The following is a 22,366-nucleotide window of genomic DNA, read 5'->3' as shown; positions in this document are numbered from 1 at the left end:
AAAAGGTTTGTCGCTTAGCTCTCTTAAGGGTCAAGTCTCCGCGCTATCCGTATTCTTTCAGAAGCGCTTGGCACAGCTTTCTAAAGTACGCACGTTTCTCCAAGGAGTTTGTCATATCGTTCCTCCTTACAGACGGCCATTGGAACCCTGGGATCTGAACAAGGTTCTCATTGCTCTCCAGAAGCCGCCTTTCGAGCCTTTGAAAGAGGTTCCCCTTTCTCGGCTTTCACAAAAGGTAGTTTTTCTTGTGGCGGTCACGTCTCTTCGAAGAGTGTCCGAGCTAGCGGCGTTATCTTGCAAATCTCCCTTCCTGGTGTTTCACCAAGACAAGGTAGTACTGCGTCCAATTCCAGAGTTTTCTCCCAAGGTGGTTTCTTCCTTTCATCTCAATCAGGATATCACCTTACCATCTTTGTGTCCGCATCCAGTTCACCAATTTGAAAAGGGTTTACATCTGTTGGACCTGGTGAGAGCACTCAGGATTTACATTTCTCGCACGGCGGCTCTACGCCGTTCGGATGCGCTCTTTGTCCTAGTCGCTGGTCAGCATAAGGGATCGCAAGCTTCCAAATCCACCCTGGCGCGGTGGATCAAGGAACCAATTCTTCACACATACCGTTCTGCTGGGCTTCCGATTCCATCTGGACTGAAGGCCCATTCTACCAGAGCCGTGGGTGCGTCCTGGGCATTACGGCATCAGGCTACGGCTCAGCAAGTGTGCCAGGCGGCTACCTGGTCGAGTCTGCACACGTTTACCAAACACTATCAAGTGCATACCTACGCTTCGGCAGATGCCAGCCTAGGTAGACAGGTCCTTCAGGCGGCGGTGGCCCACCTGTAGGAAGAGGCTGTCTGACAGCCCGTTCATGTGGTATCTTTTTACCCACCCAGGGACTGCTTTTGGACGTCCCACTGTCTGGGTCTCCCAATTAGGAGCGAAAAAGAAGAAGGGAATTTTGTTTACTTACCGTAAATTCCTTTTCTTCTAGCTCCAATTGGGAGACCCAGCACCCGCCCTATTTGTTCTTAGGGTTTCGTTTTTTCGGGTGCACATGTTGTTCATGTTGTTTCTTAAGTTCTCCGATCGTGTTATCGGATTGAATTTGTTTTTGAAACTGTTATTGGCTTTCCTCCTTCTTGCTTTGGTACTAAAACTGAGGAATCTGTACTCCTACGGGAGGGTGTATAGCCAGAAGGGGAGGGGCCTTACACTTTTAAGTGTAGTTCTTTGTGCGGCCTCCAGAGGCAGTAGCTATACACCCACTGTCTGGGTCTCCCAATTGGAGCTAGAAGAAAAGGAATTTACGGTAAGTAAACAAAATTCCCTTCTTTGTCCTCATCCAGTTCACCAATGTGAAAAGGATTTGCACTTGTTACATCTGGTGAGAGCACTCAGACTCTACATTTCTCGTACGGCGCCCCTGCGCCGCTCCGATGCACTCTTTGTCCTTGTCGCTAGCCAGCGTAAAGGGACAGAAGCTTCCAAATCAACCCTGGCTCGGTGGATCAAGGAACCAATTCTCGAAGCTTACCGTTCCTCGGGGTTTCCGGTTCCCTCAGGACTGAAGGCCCATTCTACCAGGGCCGTGGGAGCGTCCTGGGCCTTGCGACACCAGGCTACGGCTCAGCAGGTGTGTCAGGCAGCTACCTGGTCGAGCCTGCACACTTTCACGAAACACTATCAGGTGCATACCTATGCTTCGGCAGATGGCAGCCTAGGTAGGCGAGTCCTTCAGGCGGCAGTTGCCCACCTGTAGGACGGAGCCGTTACGGCTCTATGATGAGGTATTATTTACCCACCCAGGGACTGCTTTTGGACGTCCCAATTGTCTGGGTCTCCCAATTAGGAGCGACAAAGAAGAAGGGAATTTTGTTTACTTACCGTAAATTCCTTTTCTTCTAGCTCCAATTGGGAGACCCAGCACCCGCCCCTGTTTTTTGTGTACACATGTTGTTCATGTTAAATGGTTTCATTTCTCCGATATTCCTTCGGATTGAATTTACTTTAAACCAGTTTATAATTTTTTCCTCCTTCTGGCTTTTGCACCAAAACTGATGAGCCCGTAGCAGTACGGGGGGTGTATAGGCTGAAGGGGAGGGGCTTTACACTTTTAGTGTAATACTTTGTGTGGCCTCCGGAGGCAGTAGCTATACACCCCAATTGTCTGGGTCTCCCAATTGGAGCTAGAAGAAAAGGAATTTACGGTAAGTAACAAAATTCCCTTCTTTGGCCATTATAGATTTCCAAAATAATCCTCATAGATTTGTGATTCTGACACACACGGCCAACACTGCACTAAATCCATTGAGAGGTGCAGGATGTTAGTGATTTCTGCACAATGTCCGTACTTTGGCGTTCAGTTCTTCACCGGTTTCCAGTTCCTTGTTTGCTGTCTGTGAACGATAACACTCCTGTTTCTATTCATCCGCAGCTGGTTGTGCGCTTGGCAGATACAGAGGAGCCCATACTAAACGATGGTTTACAGCTCAGACCCGAAACTGGTACATTGTAACAAACAACCAGCGCAGTGTACTGGATATAAATGTGTGCAAGCAGGATTAGCTGTGTACAGCGCCACTGCCTCTGAGTGGCAACAAGTGTTCTCATTCACTGACCGCAAATATAGTGAGGGCCTAAGACAGACGTCGTGTCACACTTCTCCGCCCTGATTCATTATTGAATTTGTGTGTTTTTTCTTTCTTTGTTTCTTTGTATAGTTTTTCTTTGTTTGTGTGTGTGTTTTTTTTTCTTTTTTGCTTTTTTATTTTTGTTAGTTTCTTTTTTCTTTTGTTTTGTGCCTCCTTTTAATTTGCACCCTTTTTTTAAAGTCTACTTCATGTGTTTGCTAGTGATGAGGAAGCACTACCATGCTCAGGTGCTCCATTCTCGTAACAAGCGGTCAGTCGCTCTGATGGGTGTGAATCATGTATTGAGTATAATCGAAATCAAAGATTTTCTGGAAAAATGCTCTTGTCGCCCAGTGACTGACTTTATACTTGGTACACAAGTGATGCCCATCTCCGCACAAACTGCTCATTAAAGGGAACCGGTCACCAGATTTGTCCTTTTATAACCTGCGGCCACCACCAGTGGCTCTTATATATTGCATTCTAACATACTGTATATAAGAGCCCAGGCTGCTGTGTATAACGTAAAAAACACTTCATAATACTTACTTGGGGAGTGGTCCGGTCCGATGGGTGTCGCTGCATCCAGTCTGGCGCCTCCTCTGCTGCGATCTCTATCCTCCTTTTATCCAGGCCAGCATTACGGTCTTGCGCAGGCGCACTTTGATCTGCTCTGCTTTGGGCAGATCTAAGTACTGTAATGTGCAGGTGCGAGGAAAGGTTAAAGACCGTCCAAGCATGCGCAGTACAATATGTTGATCTGCCCTCAGCAGGGCAGATCACGGTGCGCCTGCGCAAGATCGCAGTGCCCACCGGTGTGGAAGACGTGGATTGCGTCATCCACACTGGGCGGGATAGAAGGAGGACAGAGATCGCCGCTGAGAGGAGCCGCCAGTCCGGAGAACATTGACACCCATCAGACCAGACCGCCCCTCAGATGAGTATAATGTGTTTTTTATGTTCTACACAGTGGCCTGGGCTCTTATATACAGCATGTTAGAAGGGCTCAGGGATGGTAGCCGCAGCTTATAGGGGCCAAATCTGGTGACAGGTTCCCTTTTAAAGAGCTAGCACCTTTGCATTCCATAAAGGTGCGTATTATCCCCTGACCCCAAATAAATGTTGAATCTCTCCCGTGCTGTACGTAAATCGGTCTGATGGGCGTCCTTTGAGCAGCTCCTGTTTCTCTCCTCCGGGCTGATCACCGTCCTGTGGTTATGACTGCCATGGATGACTCTTCTTGCATTATCCACATAACCAGGAAAAAATCTCGCACCTGCGCATAGCCTGGCGCACTTTGCACTTCCTAATAAATAAGTGCGCATGCGCAAAATGACAAGATCTCTGCGCAGATGTGAGCTTTAGCCCTGCTATGTGGATGACGCAGAAGTAGTCACATCCACATTGCCGGGTGAAATATAGCGAATGCCCAGTGACCTCGCCGTTTCACGCATGCGCACTTATGTATTAGGCTCTGCCCGCCCCAGCAGTAGTGCAGAGCAAAGTGCGCCTGGCTCTGTTCAGGTGCGAGCTTTTACCTTTTTTTAAGCTTAGAGAAAAAAAACAGCAGCTCACCTAGACCTTGCAATTCATGTGGTGAATGATTAGATGCCCAGTTCCAAGACAGGCCGGATCCTGGAGAAAACATGCAGAAAAGGTTGGGAAAAAAACCACCACCTACTCAGGAGATCCAAAAAAACGTGTCTATAAAAACATAGTGCAATATAAAAAGTAGACCATGTCTACGCGTTTCAGGCCCCAAAAACGTAGCCCTTAATCATGGTCCTGATTAAGGGCCAAGCGTAGACGTGGTCTACATTTTAAATTGCACTATGTTTTTTATAGACACTGTTTTTGCAATAAAAAAGGATTTTTTTTGATCTCCTGAGTAGGTGCTGTTTTTTGGTTGTTTTTTTTCCCCACCCTTTTCTGCGAGATTTTACCTGGCTATGCGGATCACACACACGAGACATCCAAGCATGGCAGTGCTCGCTCATCACTAGGGTTCACCTGTTATGTTCGCCATCGTGTCCGGAGTTGTTTTTTTTTGGTTACCAGATGTTTTCAGCCGTTTCATTACTTGCGACTACTTGCTAAATCTTTGTGCAAATTTTTCCAATATTTCAGTTGTAAATGCAGTAAAAAGTTGCAAAAATACACAAGTCAGTACAAAATTGTGTTCGAAATACATCATCTAATACCACAAGAGAAGAAAAATGGCTTTAAAGGGAACCAATCATCAGGATTTTCGTGTATAAGCTGCAGCCAGTGCAGCACTGGCACTATCATGCACAGTGTGTACATACCATCAGGGGGCAGCTCGGGTGTTTAGGCAGTGAAATACAACTTTATAAAGTTTGAAATTTCGTGCACTTTTTGATTGACGTGTGCACCTCTGCAGATAATGTCCGGGCGGGTTATGTAGGATTTCCCCGCCCCCCCCACCAGCCTGTTCCTCCCTCTCTCCGGGCGTGTTATGCACGTGTTCCCCGCCCCCCCACGCCGCTTGTTCCTCCCTCCCTTCCTCTGGCTGTATGTAAATATCTAATCTTCAGAAACATGGCGCCGGAGTGGGCCTCTGAGCATAGCGCTTATCTCCGGCGCCATGTTTCTGAAGCCCCCGCATTACACAACTTGGTGTCTGAGAGGGCGGCGCCACAGCGATGTCACACCGGCTGGTGTGTTGGCCCGGTGTCCTGGGGCGGCACGATACAGGAGCAGCAGGTAATCGCGTCCTCCAGTCAGCTGTTCTGTCCTGTTGTGATCGCGCTCGCTCCTGCGGTCACAACGGGATCTGAAGGAGCGAGGGCGCATACGCCGCCCTCTAACACCAAGCTGTGTGATGCGGGCTTCAGAAACATGGCGCCGGAGATAAGCGCTGTGCTCAGAGGCCCACTCCGGCGCCATGTTTCTGAAGATTAGATATTTACATACAGCCGGAGGGAGGGAGGAACAGGCGGCGCGGGGGGGCGGGGAACACGTGCATAACCAGCCCGGACATCAGAAGAGAGGGAGGAACAGGCTGGTGGGGGGGCGGGGAACTCCTGCATAACACGCCCGGACATTAACAGAGAGGTGCACACGTCAATCAAAAAGTGCACGAAATTTCAAACTTTATAAAGATGAATTTCACTGCCTAAACACCCGAGCTGCACCCCAATGGTATGTACACACTGTGCATGATAGTGCCAGTACTGCACTGGCTGCAGCTTATACACGAAAATCCTGATGATTGGTTCCCTTTAAAAACCCATAAAAAAATGAATCTGGGCTTTTATCCTTTTTTTTTTTTTTTTTCCCCGCCTACAGATAAAACTATCAAACTGTGGAAAATCAGTGAACGTGACAAGAGACCAGAAGGGTACAACCTCAAGGAAGAGAATGGGAGGTACAGGGATCCGACCACTGTGACCACTCTCAGGGTAAGGGCCACGCTGCTGCGGGGACAGACCAGGATGGGTGGCGTTCCTGGAATGGCATTGGCATCGCTCGGGCCTCTGCGATGAGTCTTCCATTCGGTCTTTTGTTTCCCGTCCCAGGTGCCAGTATTCCGCCCCATGGACCTGATGGTCGAAGCTAGTCCTCGTAGGATATTCGCCAACGCCCACACGTACCACATCAATTCCATCTCCGTAAACAGCGACTACGAGACGTACCTCTCGGCAGACGACCTGCGGGTCAATCTGTGGCACTTGGAGATCACAGACCGGAGCTTCAGTATCCTTTTTTTTACGAAATATTTAAGAAAAAAAAATGAATGGGCAGGAGAATTAAAGGGGTTGTTCGTGGAAAAAGAAAGTGTCCCATTTTCTGCTTTTTAACCCATTTAGCGGGTAACACAAAGCTATCCTTATTGCATTATTGGGGTCCGACCCCTCTACACATGGCCCTTTAGTGAGCCTTACATCCCCTATATACCAGATACAGCTCCGGACTTGTAGCAGTGGCTGCGCCCAGTGTCGGGGTGATGGGCGGAGATGCCGAGAGATAAGCCCCCTCCAATCTAACATTAATGGCCATGGATATTTAAAGTCCGGCATAAGTATTACATTCATCCAAATAAATGGCTGACGTTGCGATACAAGGAGCCGAGGTCAACCAGAGCGAGATTTACTTTTTTAGGATCTCTCCTCTGACTGCGCATTAGATTAAAATTGCCTGAATCCACCAATTTCGGTGGCACAGTTGACCTGCTGAGGGGTACGGGGCGTCACAAATATCTCCCCAATAATTAATATCATCGCTTAGTTCCTGAGGCCACCAGACTTCTTTTTCCACCTCCACATTGAAAACATAGGCAGACATGTAACGGGGGCACAGTCATTCGGCTTCCCGCTATCTAAGGGGAATGGTCAGCGATAGGGGGGATCCCGAGCACCTGTATTATACTCGTACTCAGACAGTTTGTCATGATCAGACCAAGCAAATCCATTTTTGATTAGTGGCCCTCACATTCCCGGACATGTGCGGTGGTCTCTGTCGTTTCACACCACCTAGTACGTCAGCAGTGACCTCCATGGCAGATCTTAGGGTTAGGAGCTTCACCTCTGCATTTAAGGTTTTCTGTGTGGCACGTTCCCTTCACTCCCTGCTTCAGATATCGTAGATATTAAACCTGCCAACATGGAAGAGCTAACAGAAGTGATCACGGCAGCCGAGTTCCACCCGCATCACTGCAACACTTTTGTATACAGCAGCAGCAAAGGCACCATCCGTCTGTGCGATATGCGCGAGTCTGCGCTGTGCGATCGCCACTCCAAGCGTAAGTGATGGCGAGATCCGGGGGCTTACAGTGTACTATACTCTGGGGGGGGGTGTGTATCTATTTATACAGTGTGTCCACCCATATCCTGTCCACCGCCATTAACATGAGAACGGCGGCAGCTATAGGCATAGAAGTGGTGTCTAGGTATAGTAAAGCAGCCATGCGCTACGCAATGAAATCACCTATAGCACCACCTGGTGGAAAACAACGGAGTTAGCATTTTTATCTCGAAAACTGAACGAGAGAGAAAAAAAGTGAATTAAAAAATTGTAGGGCATCATCAATTCAATACGAATCGACACCTTGCATACATAAATGCTATGATTGGAACGTGTGAAGCGATACCTCATGGAGACCTTCCTACAAGTCATTGGGTAGGTGGCTGTGTGCAGTGGCCTCCACGCTCACCTGACCTGACCCCATTGGACTTCTTTCTGTGAGGTCACATCAAACAGCAGGTGTATGCGACCCCTCCACCAACATTGCAGGACCTACGACCACGTATCACAGATGCTTGTGCAAACGTGTCCCCTACCATATTGCACAACGTGCAGCAGGATACAGTATGCTGTGCAGAGTACAGATGTGCATTGCAGCCGACGGGGGCCACTTTGAGCATCAAAGTTAAATGAGCTACATATGCGTGACCAGCATTCAATGTTTTGAGGGGGTCATGGGTTTCATATCATAGCATTTCTGTATGCAAGGTGTCGATTCGTATTGAATTGATGATGCCCTACAACTTTGTATTTCACTTTTTCTCTCTCGTTCCGTTTTCAAGATAAAATGCTAACTCCGTTGTTTTCCACCAGGTGGCGCTATAGGTGGTTTCATTGCATAGCGCATGGCTACTTTACTATACCTAGCTAGACACCACTTCTATGCCTATAGCTGCCGCCGTTCTCAAGTTACTGGCGGTGGACAGGATATGGGTGGACACACTGTATAATATATTTGGGATGAGGCCACTCACTCGGCTTGCTTCTCGTGGTAACAGCAGGAACAGTTTTACTTTACAAGTCCAGCAGGTTTATTCAGCAACACATAAACCTCTCTCCAGTAACAGAAAGTAAGCCCTCTTCCGGCTTTAAAGGAAAACAAACATTACGCAGAATCGGTGTGTTTCACTTGCGGTACACCTGCACAGGTTCGGATACAACTTCTCCCTAGAAGTATCCCAGTGGAGATGTAGCAGTCTCCACTACAGATGAGCGAACCTGAGTTTCGGTTTTCGAACAGAGCACCAAATGTTAAAATCAAGGTTCGGGTTTTTTTTGGATCTGATGCTGTACTAGCGAACAAAACTCGTGCGAGCAACGCGGTGCTCGGGTACGCTCGGTGATCAGCCCTGTGTGAGCCGCTTGCAGTGTTTGAACGGCGCACACCGGGGGGAACAACAGCATAATCGGATGTAGTGTGAAAAAAGTTAAAAAAAAAGAAAAAAAGTCTGCCTACCCTCCCCCGGACGTATTCTGCTTATGCCTGGCTGTATACGGGCGCAGACTCAAACTGCCAATTGGTGACTTGATCTGGGATTCGGGTCAAGCTCGATCCTGCGGAGCTAGGCTCGTTTGCTGCCGGCGAACCGAACCTCGACGGAACCGCTCATCTCTAGTCTCCATGCACTGATCTAGCCCAGACAGATTGTGAACCCTCTCTGAGGTTTCTTCTGGAGGTATAGCAACCTCCACACACTGACCTTGTATCAAACAGACACCATTATCATATCATATCATATGAAACACTTTCCGATTTTTTTTTTTTATATTTTTTTTTTTTTTTTTTTTTTTAATTTATTTTTTTTAACATAATTATAATAGTAATATTTTTTTTTATATAACTTTATTCATTTATATAGCGCTATTAATTCCACAGCGCTTTATATTTTCCACCGCACATATATATTATTCTCTGCTTTGCAAGGTTACATTTCTGGGAGAAAGTAATGTTATATTTCTCCAACAAATTGGACTTTCTTTTTCGCTCCTAATTGGGAGACCCAGACAGTGGGTGTATAGCTACTGCCTCTGGAGGCCGCACAAAGAACTACACTTAAAAGTGTAAGGCCCCTCCCCTTCTGGCTATACACCCTCCCGTAGGAGTACAGATTCCTCAGTTTTAGCTTTGTGCGCAGGAGGTCAGACACGCACGCATAGCTCCATTGTTTTTAGTCAGCAGCAGCTGCTATGTCGGATGGAAGAAAAGAGGGCCCATACAGGGCTCCCAGCATGCTCCCTTCTCACCCCACTGTATGTCGGAGGTGTTTGTAAGGTTGAGGTACCCATTGCGGGTACGGCGGCAGGAGCCCACATGCTGATTCCTTCCCCATCCCTTTTTACAGGGCTCTGGGTGAAGTGGGATTTACTGGTCTCCAGGCACTGAGACCGTGCTCCATCTACAGCCCCTGGTGAAGATGCTGGATGGAGCGGAGTACATCAGGGACATGGCCCTGCTTCCTCAAGGTACTCTGTGTCCCCGTGCATTTGGCGCTCACACCGCAGCATGCTGGGTGTTGTAGTGCGCCGGGGGACATCAGCGCTACGGCGCTTGTGCCATGGCCTCATTCAGCTTCGCTGAAGCAGGCACACTTCTAGGAATCGGTCACGCCGGCCGCTGGGACTGCGGCGCGGCTGGCACTTGTGGTGCGCCGGGGACTTCAGCGCGGCCCGCGCTTTTACGGCGGCCGCGCTGATAACTCGAGTCCCCGGCTTTTGCGGCCTGCTTCCGTTCGTTCCCGCCCCCAGACCTGCCAGTCAGGAGAGGGGCGGGACGCTGGCCAGTGCATCAGCGCCGAGGGCTGGAGTCGTTTTTACATACTCCAGCCCTCACAATCGGCACAGAGGGGACACTGTTTCCCGCACTTTTGTTTGGGAACTCCCACGGACCGCCCCTCTCCACAGACGCCGGCAGCCATTCCTGCTGACACGCTGAGCTGCAGAGGGGAGCCGGGGAGACCCAGACAAGGAATTCTGCAGCCTCTTACCCGCTATTCAGCGGGCGGTAAGCAGCCCTCAGGGCTCACCCCCTCTTGTGCCAGTAGTATTCTTAGTATTTTGTTTCTACAAATACTTGGTATTACATAGCGCTGGTCGCCCTTTGGCTATAGACTCTCTCACATTGCAGAGAGCCAGCAGCATGTCGTCCGTAAAACACAAGGGTGCCAAGGCACAGACATTATATGCTTCCTGCACCGCATGTGGGACTTTTCTACCGGCAGGCTCCACGGACCCCCATTGTGTGCAGTGCTCGGCCCCTGCGGCGCTTGCACAGTCGGGACCTCTGCTGGACGTGACCCAGGGTGTACCACCTGTGAATGCTGTCCAGGTGACAGGAACTGAGTTTGCAGCTTTTGCTGACAGAATGTCTCTCACTATGTCACAAATTCTTGACACATTGCGAGCTAGGCCTGTACTTCAGGCCACGGACACTGTGCAATCATTGCCCCCTGGTCCCCCTCAGCTCCAAGCTCCGGGACGGGCATATACACCTCAGGGTGAAGACTCTGACTCGGACGATGGCCCCGGGCAGCCTAAGCGGGCTCGCTATGACGGGCCTTCACATTCATCTCAATGGTCAGGATCCCAGCGAGATGACTCTATGGGTGATGAGGCGGACGTAACTGATCAGGATTCTGATCCTGGGACCGCTCTCAATCTAGATACACCAGATGGTGACGCCATAGTTAATGATCTTATATTTAACATCAATAAGATGTTAAATATTTCCCCACCAGCTCCTCTTGTGGAGGAGTCAGCTTCGCAGCACGAGAGAATCCATTTCAGATACCCTAAGCGTACTTTAAGCACTTTTCTGGACCACGCTGACTTTAGAGACGCAATCCAGAAACCCCACGCTTATCCTGAAAGGCGTTTTCCTAAACGGCTTAAAGATACACGCTATCCTTTTCCCCCTGAGGTGGTCAAGGGTTGGACCCAGTGTCCAAAAGTGGATCCTCCAATTTCCAGGCTTGCAGCTAGATCCTTGGTTGCAGTTGAAGATGGAGCGGCACTTAAAGATGCCACTGACAGGCAGATGGAGCTCTGGCTGAAATCCATCTATGAAGCGATTGGAGCGTCATTAGCGCCTTCTTTTGCAGCCGTATGGGCACTCCAAGCTATCTCAGCCGGGCTTGCGCGAGTTGACTCCGTCACACGTGCATTTGCCCCGCAGGTAGCACCATTGACCTCGCAAATGGCGGCATTCGCGTCGTACGCGATTAATGCTGTTCTTGACGCTACAAGCCGCACGGCAGTGGCGTCAGCCAACTCCGTTGTTTTGCGTAGGGCCCTGTGGTTGAGACATTGGAAAGCAGATTCTCATTCCAAGAAGTGCTTAACCAATTTGCCTTTTTCTCGTGACCGATTGTTTGGAGAGCGTTTGGATGAAATCATCAAACACTCCAAGGGTAAGGACTCATCCTTACCGCAACACAGACAAAACAGACCCCAACAGAGGAAGGGTCAGTCTGGTTATCGGTCCTTTCGAGGACCGGGCAGGTCCCAATTCGCCTCGTCAAAAAAGACTCAAAAAGACCAGAGACGCTCAGATTCTTGGAGGTCTCAGTCACGCCCAAAAAGGACAGCCGGAGGAACCGTTGCCAAGACGGCGTCCTCCTGACTTGCGGTCTCCGATTCCCACACCCGCGGTCGGTGGGAGGCTTTCCCACTTTGGCGACATCTGGCTGTCACACGTCAAAGACCGTTGGGTGAGGGATATTCTGTCTCACGGGTACAGGATAGAGTTCAGTTCTCGTCCGCCAACTCGTTTCTTCAGAACTTCTCCACCACCAGACCGAGCCGATGCTCTGTTGCAGGCGGTGGCCGCTCTAAAGGCGGAAGGAGTGGTGACCTCCGTCCCTCTTCAGGAACAAGGTCACGGTTTTTACTCCAATCTGTTTGTGGTCCCAAAAAAGGACGGATCGTATCGGCCCGTCCTGGATCTAAAGTTGCTCAACAGACACGTAAAAGTCAGGAGGTTCCGGATGGAATCCCTACGCTCCGTCATAGCCTCAATGTCTCAAGGAGATTTTCTAGCATCAATAGATATCAAAGATGCGTATCTCCACGTGCCGATCGCACCAGAGCATCAGCGTTTCCTACGCTTCGTCATACACGACGAACACCTGCAGTTCGTAGCGTTACCTTTCGGTCTGGCAACAGCCCCCCGGGTCTTCACCAAAGTCATGGCAGCAGTAGTAGCTGTTCTGCACTCGCAGGGTCACTCGGTCATCCCGTATCTAGACGACCTGCTTATAAAGGCACCCTCTCAAGAGGCATGCCAACACAGTCTGAAGGGGGCACTAGACACTCTCCAGAGTTTCGGGTGGATTATCAACTTTCCAAAGTCTCATCTAACCCCGACCCAATCTCTGACTTATCTTGGCATGGAGTTTCATACTCTCTCAGCGATAGTGAAGCTTCCACTGGACAAGCAGTGCTCGCTACGGACTGGAGTGCAATCTCTCCTTCAGAGCCAGTCGCACTCACTGAGGCGCCTCATGCATTTCCTAGGAAAGATGGTAGCAGCAATGGAGGCAGTCCCGTTCGCGCAGTTTCATCTGCGCCCTCTACAATGGGACATTCTACGCCAATGGGACGGGAAATCGACGTCCCTCGACAGGACTGTCTCCCTCTCTCAGACTGCCAAGGACTCTCTGCGTTGGTGGCTTCTCCCCACCTCATTGTCACAGGGAAAGTCGTTCCTTCCCCCGTCCTGGGCAGTGGTCACGACGGATGCGAGCCTATCAGGGTGGGGAGCGGTGTATCTCCACCACAGGGCTCAGGGGATGTGGACTCTGGAAGAGTCCACCCTGCAGATCAATGTTCTGGAAATCAGAGCAATCTATCTTGCCCTGCGAGCCTTCCAACAATGGCTGGAAGGCAAGCAGATTCGGATTCAGTCGGACAATTCCACGGCGGTGGCGTACATCAACCACCAAGGGGGAACACGCAGTCGCCAAGCTTTTCAAGAAGTCCAACGGATTTTGACGTGGGTGGAAAGCAGAGCGTCCACCATATCCGCAGTTCACATCCCAGGCGTGGAAAACTGGGAAGCAGACTTTCTCAGTCGCCAGGGCATGGACGCAGGAGAATGGTCCCTTCACCCGGACGTGTTTCAGCAGATCTGTTGCCGCTGGGGGACGCCGGACGTCGATCTGATGGCGTCACGGCACAACAACAAGGTCCCAGTTTTCATGGCACGGTCTCACGATCACCGAGCACTGGCGGCAGACGCCTTGGTTCAGGATTGGTCGCAATTCCGACTCCCCTATGTGTTCCCACCTCTAGCATTGTTACCCAGAGTTCTCCGGAAAATCAGGTCCGACTGCCATCGAGCCATACTCGTCGCTCCAGATTGGCCAAGAAGGTCGTGGTACCCGGATCTGTGGCATCTCACGGTAGGCCAACCGTGGACACTACCAGACCGTCCAGATTTGCTGTCTCAAGGGCCGTTTTTCCATCTGAATTCTGCGGCCCTGAACCTGACTGTGTGGCCATTGAGTCCTGGATCCTAGCGGCCTCAGGTTTATCTCATGAAGTTGTTGCCACAATGAGACAGGCTAGAAAACCATCCTCAGCTAAGATCTATCACAGAACGTGGAAGATATTCTTAGCGTGGTGCTTGGCTCAAGGGTTTTCTCCCTGGCCATTTGCATTGCCAATTTTTCTTTCCTTCCTGCAGTCTGGGTTGGAAAAAGGTTTGTCGCTTAGCTCTCTTAAGGGTCAAGTCTCCGCGCTATCCGTATTCTTTCAGAAGCGCTTGGCACGGCTTTCTAAAGTACGCACGTTTCTCCAAGGAGTTTGTCATATCGTTCCTCCTTACAGACGGCCATTGGAACCCTGGGATCTGAACAAGGTTCTCATTGCTCTCCAGAAGCCGCCTTTCGAGCCTTTGAAAGAGGTTCCCCTTTCTCGGCTTTCACAAAAGGTAGTTTTTCTTGTGGCGGTCACGTCTCTTCGAAGAGTGTCCGAGCTAGCGGCGTTATCTTGCAAATCTCCCTTCCTGGTGTTTCACCAAGACAAGGTAGTACTGCGTCCAATTCCAGAGTTTTCTCCCAAGGTGGTTTCTTCCTTTCATCTCAATCAGGATATCACTTTGCCATCTTTGTGTCCGCATCCAGTTCACCAATTTGAAAAGGGTTTACATCTGTTGGACCTGGTGAGAGCACTCAGGATTTACATTTCTCGCACGGCGGCTCTACGCCGTTCTGATGCGCTCTTTGTCCTAGTCGCTGGTCAGCATAAGGGATCGCAAGCTTCCAAATCCACCCTGGCGCGGTGGATCAAGGAACCAATTCTTCACACATACCGTTCTGCTGGGCTTCCGATTCCATCTGGACTGAAGGCCCATTCTACCAGAGCCGTGGGTGCGTCCTGGGCATTGCGGCATCAGGCTACGGCTCAGCAAGTGTGCCAGGCGGCTACCTGGTCGAGTCTGCACACGTTTACCAAACACTATCAAGTGCATACCTACGCTTCGGCAGATGCCAGCCTAGGTAGACAGGTCCTTCAGGCGGCGGTGGCCCACCTGTAGGAAGAGGCTGTCTGACAGCCCGTTCATGTGGTATCTTTTTACCCACCCAGGGACTGCTTTTGGACGTCCCACTGTCTGGGTCTCCCAATTAGGAGCGAAAAAGAAGAAGGGAATTTTGTTTACTTACCGTAAATTCCTTTTCTTCTAGCTCCAATTGGGAGACCCAGCACCCGCCCTATTTGTTCTTAGGGTTTCGTTTTTCGGGTGCACATGTTGTTCATGTTGTTTCTTAAGTTCTCCGATCTTGTTATCGGATTGAATTTGTTTTTGAAACTGTTATTGGCTTTCCTCCTTCTTGCTTTGGTACTAAAACTGAGGAATCTGTACTCCTACGGGAGGGTGTATAGCCAGAAGGGGAGGGGCCTTACACTTTTAAGTGTAGTTCTTTGTGCGGCCTCCAGAGGCAGTAGCTATACACCCACTGTCTGGGTCTCCCAATTGGAGCTAGAAGAAAAGGAATTTACGGTAAGTAAACAAAATTCCCTTCTTTAGCTTTCCATTTCTAGAAATTTAACCTTGTAGAATGGGAAATACATTTTATATGATAGCTCAAAGTGAGTATACATTTTTTTTTTTTTTTTTTTAAACCCCTTCAGCCCCCGGGGCACTTTCCGTTTTTGTTTTTTGCTCCCCTTCTTCCGAGAGCCATAACTTTTTTTTTTTTTTTTTTTTTTATTTTTTTTTTTTTATTTTTCCGTCAATCTTGCCATACGAGGGCTTGTTTTTTGCGGGACAAGTTGTACTTTTAAATGAAACCATAAGTTTTACCATATAGTGTACTGGAAAACAGCAAAAAAAATTCCAAATGCGGAAAAATTGCAAAAAAAAGTGTGATGGCACAATAGTTTTAGATGTTTTATTCACGGTGTTCACTATATGGTAAAACCGATGAGTCAGTGTGATGCCTGAGGTAGGTGCGAGTTTGTAGACACCAAACATGTATAGGTTTACTTGTATCAAAGGGGTTAAAAAAATTCACAAGTTTGTCCAATAAAAGTGGTGCACGTTTTGCGCCATTTTCCGAAACACGTAGTGTTCTCATTTTTTGGGATCTATGGCTCAGTGATGGCTTATTTTTTGTGTCTCGAGCAGACGTTTCTAATGGTACAATTTTTGCGCAGATGCTACGTTTTGATCGCCTGTTATTGCATTTTGCGTAAAACTTGCGGCGACCAAAAAACGAAAATTTTGGCGGTTGGAATTTTTTTGCCACTACACCGTTTACCAATCAGATTAATTGATTTTATATTTTGATCGGGCATTTCAGAACGCGGCAATACCAAATGTGTGTATTTTTTAACCCTTTAATTTTCAATGGGGGGGGAAAGGGGGTTGTTTGAACTTTTTAGGTTTTTTGTTTGTTTTTTTAACTTTTTTTTTTTTTTTTTACTTTTATTTTACTAGTTTCCCCTAGGGGGCTATAGTGATCAGCAATCCGATCGCTCTTATCTATCTGCTGATCACAGCTACACAGCTGTAAACAGCAGAAATAGTCACTTTCTTTTTCCCTCTGCTCCCGGCCGAGGAAAAACGAAAGTGAAACTTCGTAGCTGCAGGCGTCATCACATGACCCTGTGCTACGATGGCAACCACCGATAGTCACGTCATCACGCACGTGACTTCCGGTGGGGGCGGCGGTAAGTAAAAAACATGGCCGTGCGCATTTAGATCTTGCTGCCAGACTTTGGCAGCAAGATTTAAGGGGTTAATGGCCGCGGGTGGAAGCAATTCCACCCGCAGCTAGCAGGCACACATGTCAGCTGTTGAAAACAGCTGACGTGTGCCGACCGCCGCCGCCTGCCCGCGGCAGGGGGCGGGGCTTAACGGGACACGCTCCATGACGGATATATCCGTCCATGGTCGTGAAGGGGTTAAAGCACCCTAAGGAAAAAAAAATGCAGAAGGCATGGCCACAGGACCGAAGCCCTGACAACCTGCCCGTATCTGATGGCATCACCAGCTCCTCTCTTGATTATTAGATCCCACGCGAATCTATGGCTTTGTCATGGGACTTACTATTATTAAGAAAGGAGGCCTCGGACGGTCACAGCCATTGGTCTGGTGGCCACACACTACCATAGTGGCCAATGAACTAAGGTCCTATGAATCTTTTTGCTCACCTCTATTAACTGTATGAACGCCACTTGTACTTGGTCCCCCCCCATCCCGCCTGAGTCTTATTAGGTGGCCATATACGTTAGACTAGGGCCATCTGTGGAGGGATCGTCCAACCATCTATCGTGTATTGAATGATCGGGGGAAGGGTGGATCTGCTATGTTGAATGTCAAAGCTCTGTTCTATAGGGAGAAGTTTGAGATTGTATTTAGGTGTTTTTTTCTTTTTCTGATAAGCTGTTTTGCATATTATTATTACTATTACCCCAAAGGGAGCTGAGGTTGCAATCACTTGCACAATATACGTCAGCACATTGCCGTCTATTGTCAGATTATCGCTCTCCGGTGACTCCTGACCCGCAATTATCCCCAGGCTGTACTTCATTGGAGGAGCAATATGGCGACTAATCATCCAGTGATATAGGGGTTAACATTCCTGTCTGTTTCCAGTGTTTGAGGAGCCAGAAGATCCCAGCAATCGCTCCTTCTTCTCAGAGATCATCTCCTCCATCTCGGATGTGAAGTTCAGCCACAATGGGCGATACATGATGACCAGGGACTACTTGTCTGTCAAAATCTGGGACCTGAACATGGAGAACCGTCCTGTGGAAACATATCAGGTGACTGGGACCATCCCTCCTGACATGAGAACCAGACATGTTTTGCGTTTTTACCTTCTTTTGAGGGGGAAAGGATTCTGTACGGCTTTTTTTTTTTCAGTCTTATTTTCCTCATAGGATCAAATCTACTGCAGAAATCCACAACACCAAAATTTACACCAAACCCAGTAGATTTGGTTGTGGATTACGGCGCAGACCCTGCTGCATTGCAAATCTGCAGCGGACCTTCCTCTGGCTCTCCTGTGCTGGTGGCTGCCAAATGTGATGGCCTCCAATGGCCTAAGGGGGGTCACTAGGGACTTTAATTAATTAATATATATATATATATATATATAATATATATAATATATATATATATATAATATATATATAATATTAAAGTTGGGGAAACCCTTCAGATTTAGGCTGTGCCCAAAGGACTCTGTACCCGTGGATATATCCACAGGTACGGCAGCTGATTCCCCTCACCCCCCCCCCCCCCCCCCCCCGAATCCGCAGCTATACATTGCTGTGGGATTCCAGCGAAAGGCTATGTGCGCACGTTACGTACTGTCCCTGCAGAAATTTCCGTAAAAAGAGTCCGTAATGGTAAAAAAAGCCGATTCCATGCGCTCTGAGTGCAGCCCCTCCCATAGACAGAGCGGGCGCTGCATGCAGAGCGCAGGAAAGAAGTGACATGTCACTTCTTAGAACGCACGCTTCGGGCAGCAGCTGAAGCGCCGCTCTCTAATACGCCACGTGCGCACGTCTCCTGCATAATCTCCATAGATTGTGCAGGGGACGCAGGACGCATGCAATTACGCAACGTGCGCACATAGCCAAATAGCTGCGGTAAACCTGTGGACATTCGTGCGGATTACCTGTGGAAGTCCCGGCCTCTATCTCCATAGTGGAAAGGCGGGACATCCGCAGATATTTCTGCAGGAATAATTGACATGCAGCTACGTGCGGCTGCTGGACATATGCAGTATATTCCGCAGCTGCATGTATCCGCAGCATGGACACAGCACTCCCCATGTCCCATAGGATAACATGGGGAGGGTCTATACATGCTGAAACCTGCGGATTTAGCTGGAAAAGGTTTTCCGCAGCAAATTCCGCGGTTACAGAGTCCCGTGGGCACATAGGCTTATACTCTAGGCTGTGTGTACTACGCTTTATCATTTTAATATCTACATGTACAGGTGCGTGTTATACAGTAATGCCAAGCTATCCGCTGCAGTGCCATAATCTGGACACCCGCTGCTGAACAGGGTCATTACTGGCTCCAGAGGTAAAACGGCCAGCCCATACTCCGGGTCAGGGGGGATTCCAGCTCTAGGGTCCTGGTTCCAATCCAAGGAAGGATATCCTCTGCACTCAGTTGGTATATTCTCCCTTTTGTCTGCTTGGGTTTCTTCTCCACTCCAATAAAGCAATTTATTTAGTTTACTCACTTATATGGGCTACTAGTTTCACAGCGCTTTACAGACATCATCACTGTCCCCATTGGGGCTCACAATCTATATTCCCTATCTGGATGTCTTTGGAGTGTGGGAGGAAACGAGCGAACCCGGAGGAAACCCACTCAAACACGGGGAGAACATACAAACTCTTTTCAGATGTTGTCTTTGGTTGCATTATAACCCAGGACCCCAGTGCTGTAATGCTGCAGTGATGACCACTGAGCCACTGTAGGATAACCAGCTTCTTGTTAACTGTCCAATGGGTATGTGTCCAGTTAGGCATAGGGATTACTTATGACAATCTACAGTCCTTTTGGAAACAGGGACTTATATGATAATGTCTACCATCCTATGGAGATTTTTTTCTGTGCGGGACAGGGACTTATTTGATATTGTCTACCATACTATGGACATGTTTTCTGTCGGTGACAGGGACTTATGTGATGTCTACTGTCCTATAGATGTGTATTCCGTATGGGACAGGGACTTATATGATATCTTCCGTCCTATGGACATGTTTTCCATAGGGAACACTGACTTCTATAATGGTGCCTGCCGTCCTATGGACTTTTTTTCCGTAGGGGACAGGGGCTTATATGATGTCTACCGTCCTAGGGACATGTTTTCTATCTGGGTCAGGGACTTGTATATTGTCTACCATCCTATGGACATGGTTTCTGTGGAGGACAGGGACTTTTATATGATATCTACTGTCCTATGAACATGCTTTCTGTAGAGGACAAGGACCTATATGGTGTCTACCATCCTATGGACATGGTTTCTATAGAGGACAGGGACTTGTATGATGTCTACTGTTCTATGGAGATGTTTTCCATTGGGGACAGGGACTTGTATGATGTCTACTATCCTATGGACATGGTTTCTGTAGAGGACAAGGATTTATATGATGTCTACTGTCCTATGGACATGGTTTCTGTGTAGGACAGGGACCTATATGATGTCTACCATCCTATGGACATGGTTTCTGTAGAGGACAGGGACCTATATGATGTCTACTATCCTATGGACATGGTTTCTGTAGAGGACAGGGACTTATATGATGTCTACTATCCTATGGACATGGTTTCTGTGGAGGACAAGGACTTATATGATGTCTACCATCCTATGGACATGGTTTCTGTAGAGGACAAGGACCTATATGATGTCTACCATCCTATGGACATGGTTTCTGTGGAGGACAGGGACTTATATGATCTCTACTGCAGTGTAAATTATTTTGTAGCCTATACAAGCAAAAATTGAAAGCCTAGATAGACCTGATGATCGCATCAGACTTTATGCCACGGTTTGCCGTTGCTGATGTGGTGTACCCCTGGGTGATGTTACTACAATGCCCCTGCACTGGGTTTGGGGTCACTATGGCACTGTTATGCATTTCTGTAGCTGGGATTTGGTCAAACCATTAATCTCTGCATCCGATAAAAAACTTGTTTGTTACTGAGAGGAGTCCATCGGCAGCTGAAGCGGAGGACGGTGCACCGAGTTTTCCACGTAGGCTGCAGATGGTCATCTCCTGGGTAATGTGTTCATCCCGTTTACTTCCGATCACTAACAAAATGGGCAACTTTGCAGCTGGAGAGGCTTCAATCAGGCAAAAGTCATAGTCGCAGGCCTGTGGTTTAGCTGCTGTCCGACACACGACACCCCCACCCCCCATAGTGCCTGAGGTATGCCCCCGCAGTCAGCATCCGTTCTGCTTTCCTTGCAGGTACATGAATACCTCAGGAGTAAGCTCTGCTCCTTATACGAGAACGACTGCATCTTTGACAAGTTTGAGTGCTGTTGGAACGGACCTGACAAGTAAGTAATAAGACGGCGCCGAGCCCTGCGGAGACGAGGGGGGGGGGGGGTCGTATCTATGCCACTAACTCGTGCCGCTCTTCCCTCCTAGCGTCGTCATGACCGGCTCCTACAACAACTTTTTCCGAATGTTTGACCGCAGCACCAAACGTGACATCACCCTTGAGGCCTCACGGGAGAACAGCAAGCCACGCATGGTGCTGAAACCACGGAAAGTGTGCGCCAGCGGGAAACGGAAGAAGGACGAGATCACGGTGGACAGTCTGGACTTCAACAAGAAGATCCTGCACACGGCCTGGCACCCGAAAGAGAACATCATTGCCGTGGCCACCACCAATAACCTGTATATATTCCAGGACCGGGTCAATTAGTACTGGCCCTTTTCCATACAGGACAGTCCTTTTAGTCCCAACTAGTTCCAATAGTCGAGCCTAGAAATTCGTACCCCGTTCCAAAACTGAAGAGCTCTTCTGACCGTGCGGGAACTCTTGCCAGTCCCACCCCGTCTGACTTTTCCAGTGTTTAAGGTGCCATCGATTCTCCTTTTATTTTTATGGCTGCACAGGGCGGTCCTCGCTCCTGCGGTCTTCTCGCCCTGTGGGGAATTACTGTATTTTTTTTTCTTTCTTTTTTAACCATCTTGCCTGATGTGTAGATTTCATTTTGTCTAATTTTTTTTTTTTTATTATTTTGAGATGTCAATGGCGGTCCCAGCCTGCGCTGCGTGCGGTCCCCTCTGTAGGACCAGACTAGTCAGGGTGGCTTTAACCTGTGCTTTATTTTGTTCTTCCCCCTCCTTCACTCCATATTATTCTTACATTCTTTTTTTTCTTACACCCCCCCCCCCCCACCTATACACTCCCTCATCCTTTTTTTTATGTCTTTTTTGCATTCTTTAGAAACTCATTTTTCCGTACCTAAAACCTCCCATTTCCCGCTCGTCGTACCCTGCGCTGGCGGAAAGTCCCAACGGCTGGGAATTGGGCCGAGCGCGGCCGGATCGGAGGCATGGGGGCGGGGGGTGGGGGGGGACAAGGTCCTGACCGAGAAGTCGTCTTGGTCTCTCATTTCTTAATGACGACCTGACTGTAATCACTACTTGCCTTGTCTGGCGATTGAGAAAAGGGGGGGAAGAAAAATCAAAACAAAAAGGACTTAAATGAAAAAAATAATGAAAAAAAGCCAAAAAACTAAGGATAAAAAACTACTGAATAAAAGTTAATGAAAAGGATGTGTCGTAGTTATTAGAAATGCTCATTAATCCGTTAATTAAAGGGGCGTTCCCAGTCACCACTGATGATGGGGGAGACCCTCCTTTTTGTTATTGGTGGGGCCCTCGATGTTGAGCGCTTAGGTGATGACTGGGAACCCTATATTGGTTATAAGTGGCAATAATGAGCTTTATCTCCACACGTGAGGATGGACAGATCCACAGGAGA

At 48.6% G+C, this 22,366-nt stretch overlaps 1 protein-coding gene across 2 annotated transcripts in view; it reads left to right on the top strand.

The window, feature by feature from the left end:
• Positions 1-22,158, top strand: part of PPP2R2A (protein phosphatase 2 regulatory subunit Balpha) — a 56,255-nt gene extending 34,097 nt beyond the window's left edge. For both annotated transcript variants that reach the window (XM_075346461.1, XM_075346460.1), the window contains exons 5-10: positions 5,938-6,050; positions 6,168-6,345; positions 7,226-7,390; positions 17,492-17,661; positions 20,836-20,927; positions 21,019-22,158. In XM_075346461.1, the coding sequence (XP_075202576.1) occupies positions 5,938-6,050; positions 6,168-6,345; positions 7,226-7,390; positions 17,492-17,661; positions 20,836-20,927; positions 21,019-21,298 (998 nt within the window). In that variant the 3' untranslated portion in view covers positions 21,299-22,158. The remainder of the gene's footprint in view (positions 1-5,937; positions 6,051-6,167; positions 6,346-7,225; positions 7,391-17,491; positions 17,662-20,835; positions 20,928-21,018) is intronic.
• Positions 22,159-22,366: the final 208 nt, after the last annotated feature.

The sequence above is a fragment of the Anomaloglossus baeobatrachus genome, chromosome 4 (assembly GCF_048569485.1).
Source record: "Anomaloglossus baeobatrachus isolate aAnoBae1 chromosome 4, aAnoBae1.hap1, whole genome shotgun sequence".
Classification (NCBI taxonomy): Eukaryota; Metazoa; Chordata; class Amphibia; order Anura; family Aromobatidae; genus Anomaloglossus; species Anomaloglossus baeobatrachus.
Note: the sequence above shows the minus strand (reverse complement) of the source record. Positions and strands in the feature narration are given on the sequence as shown.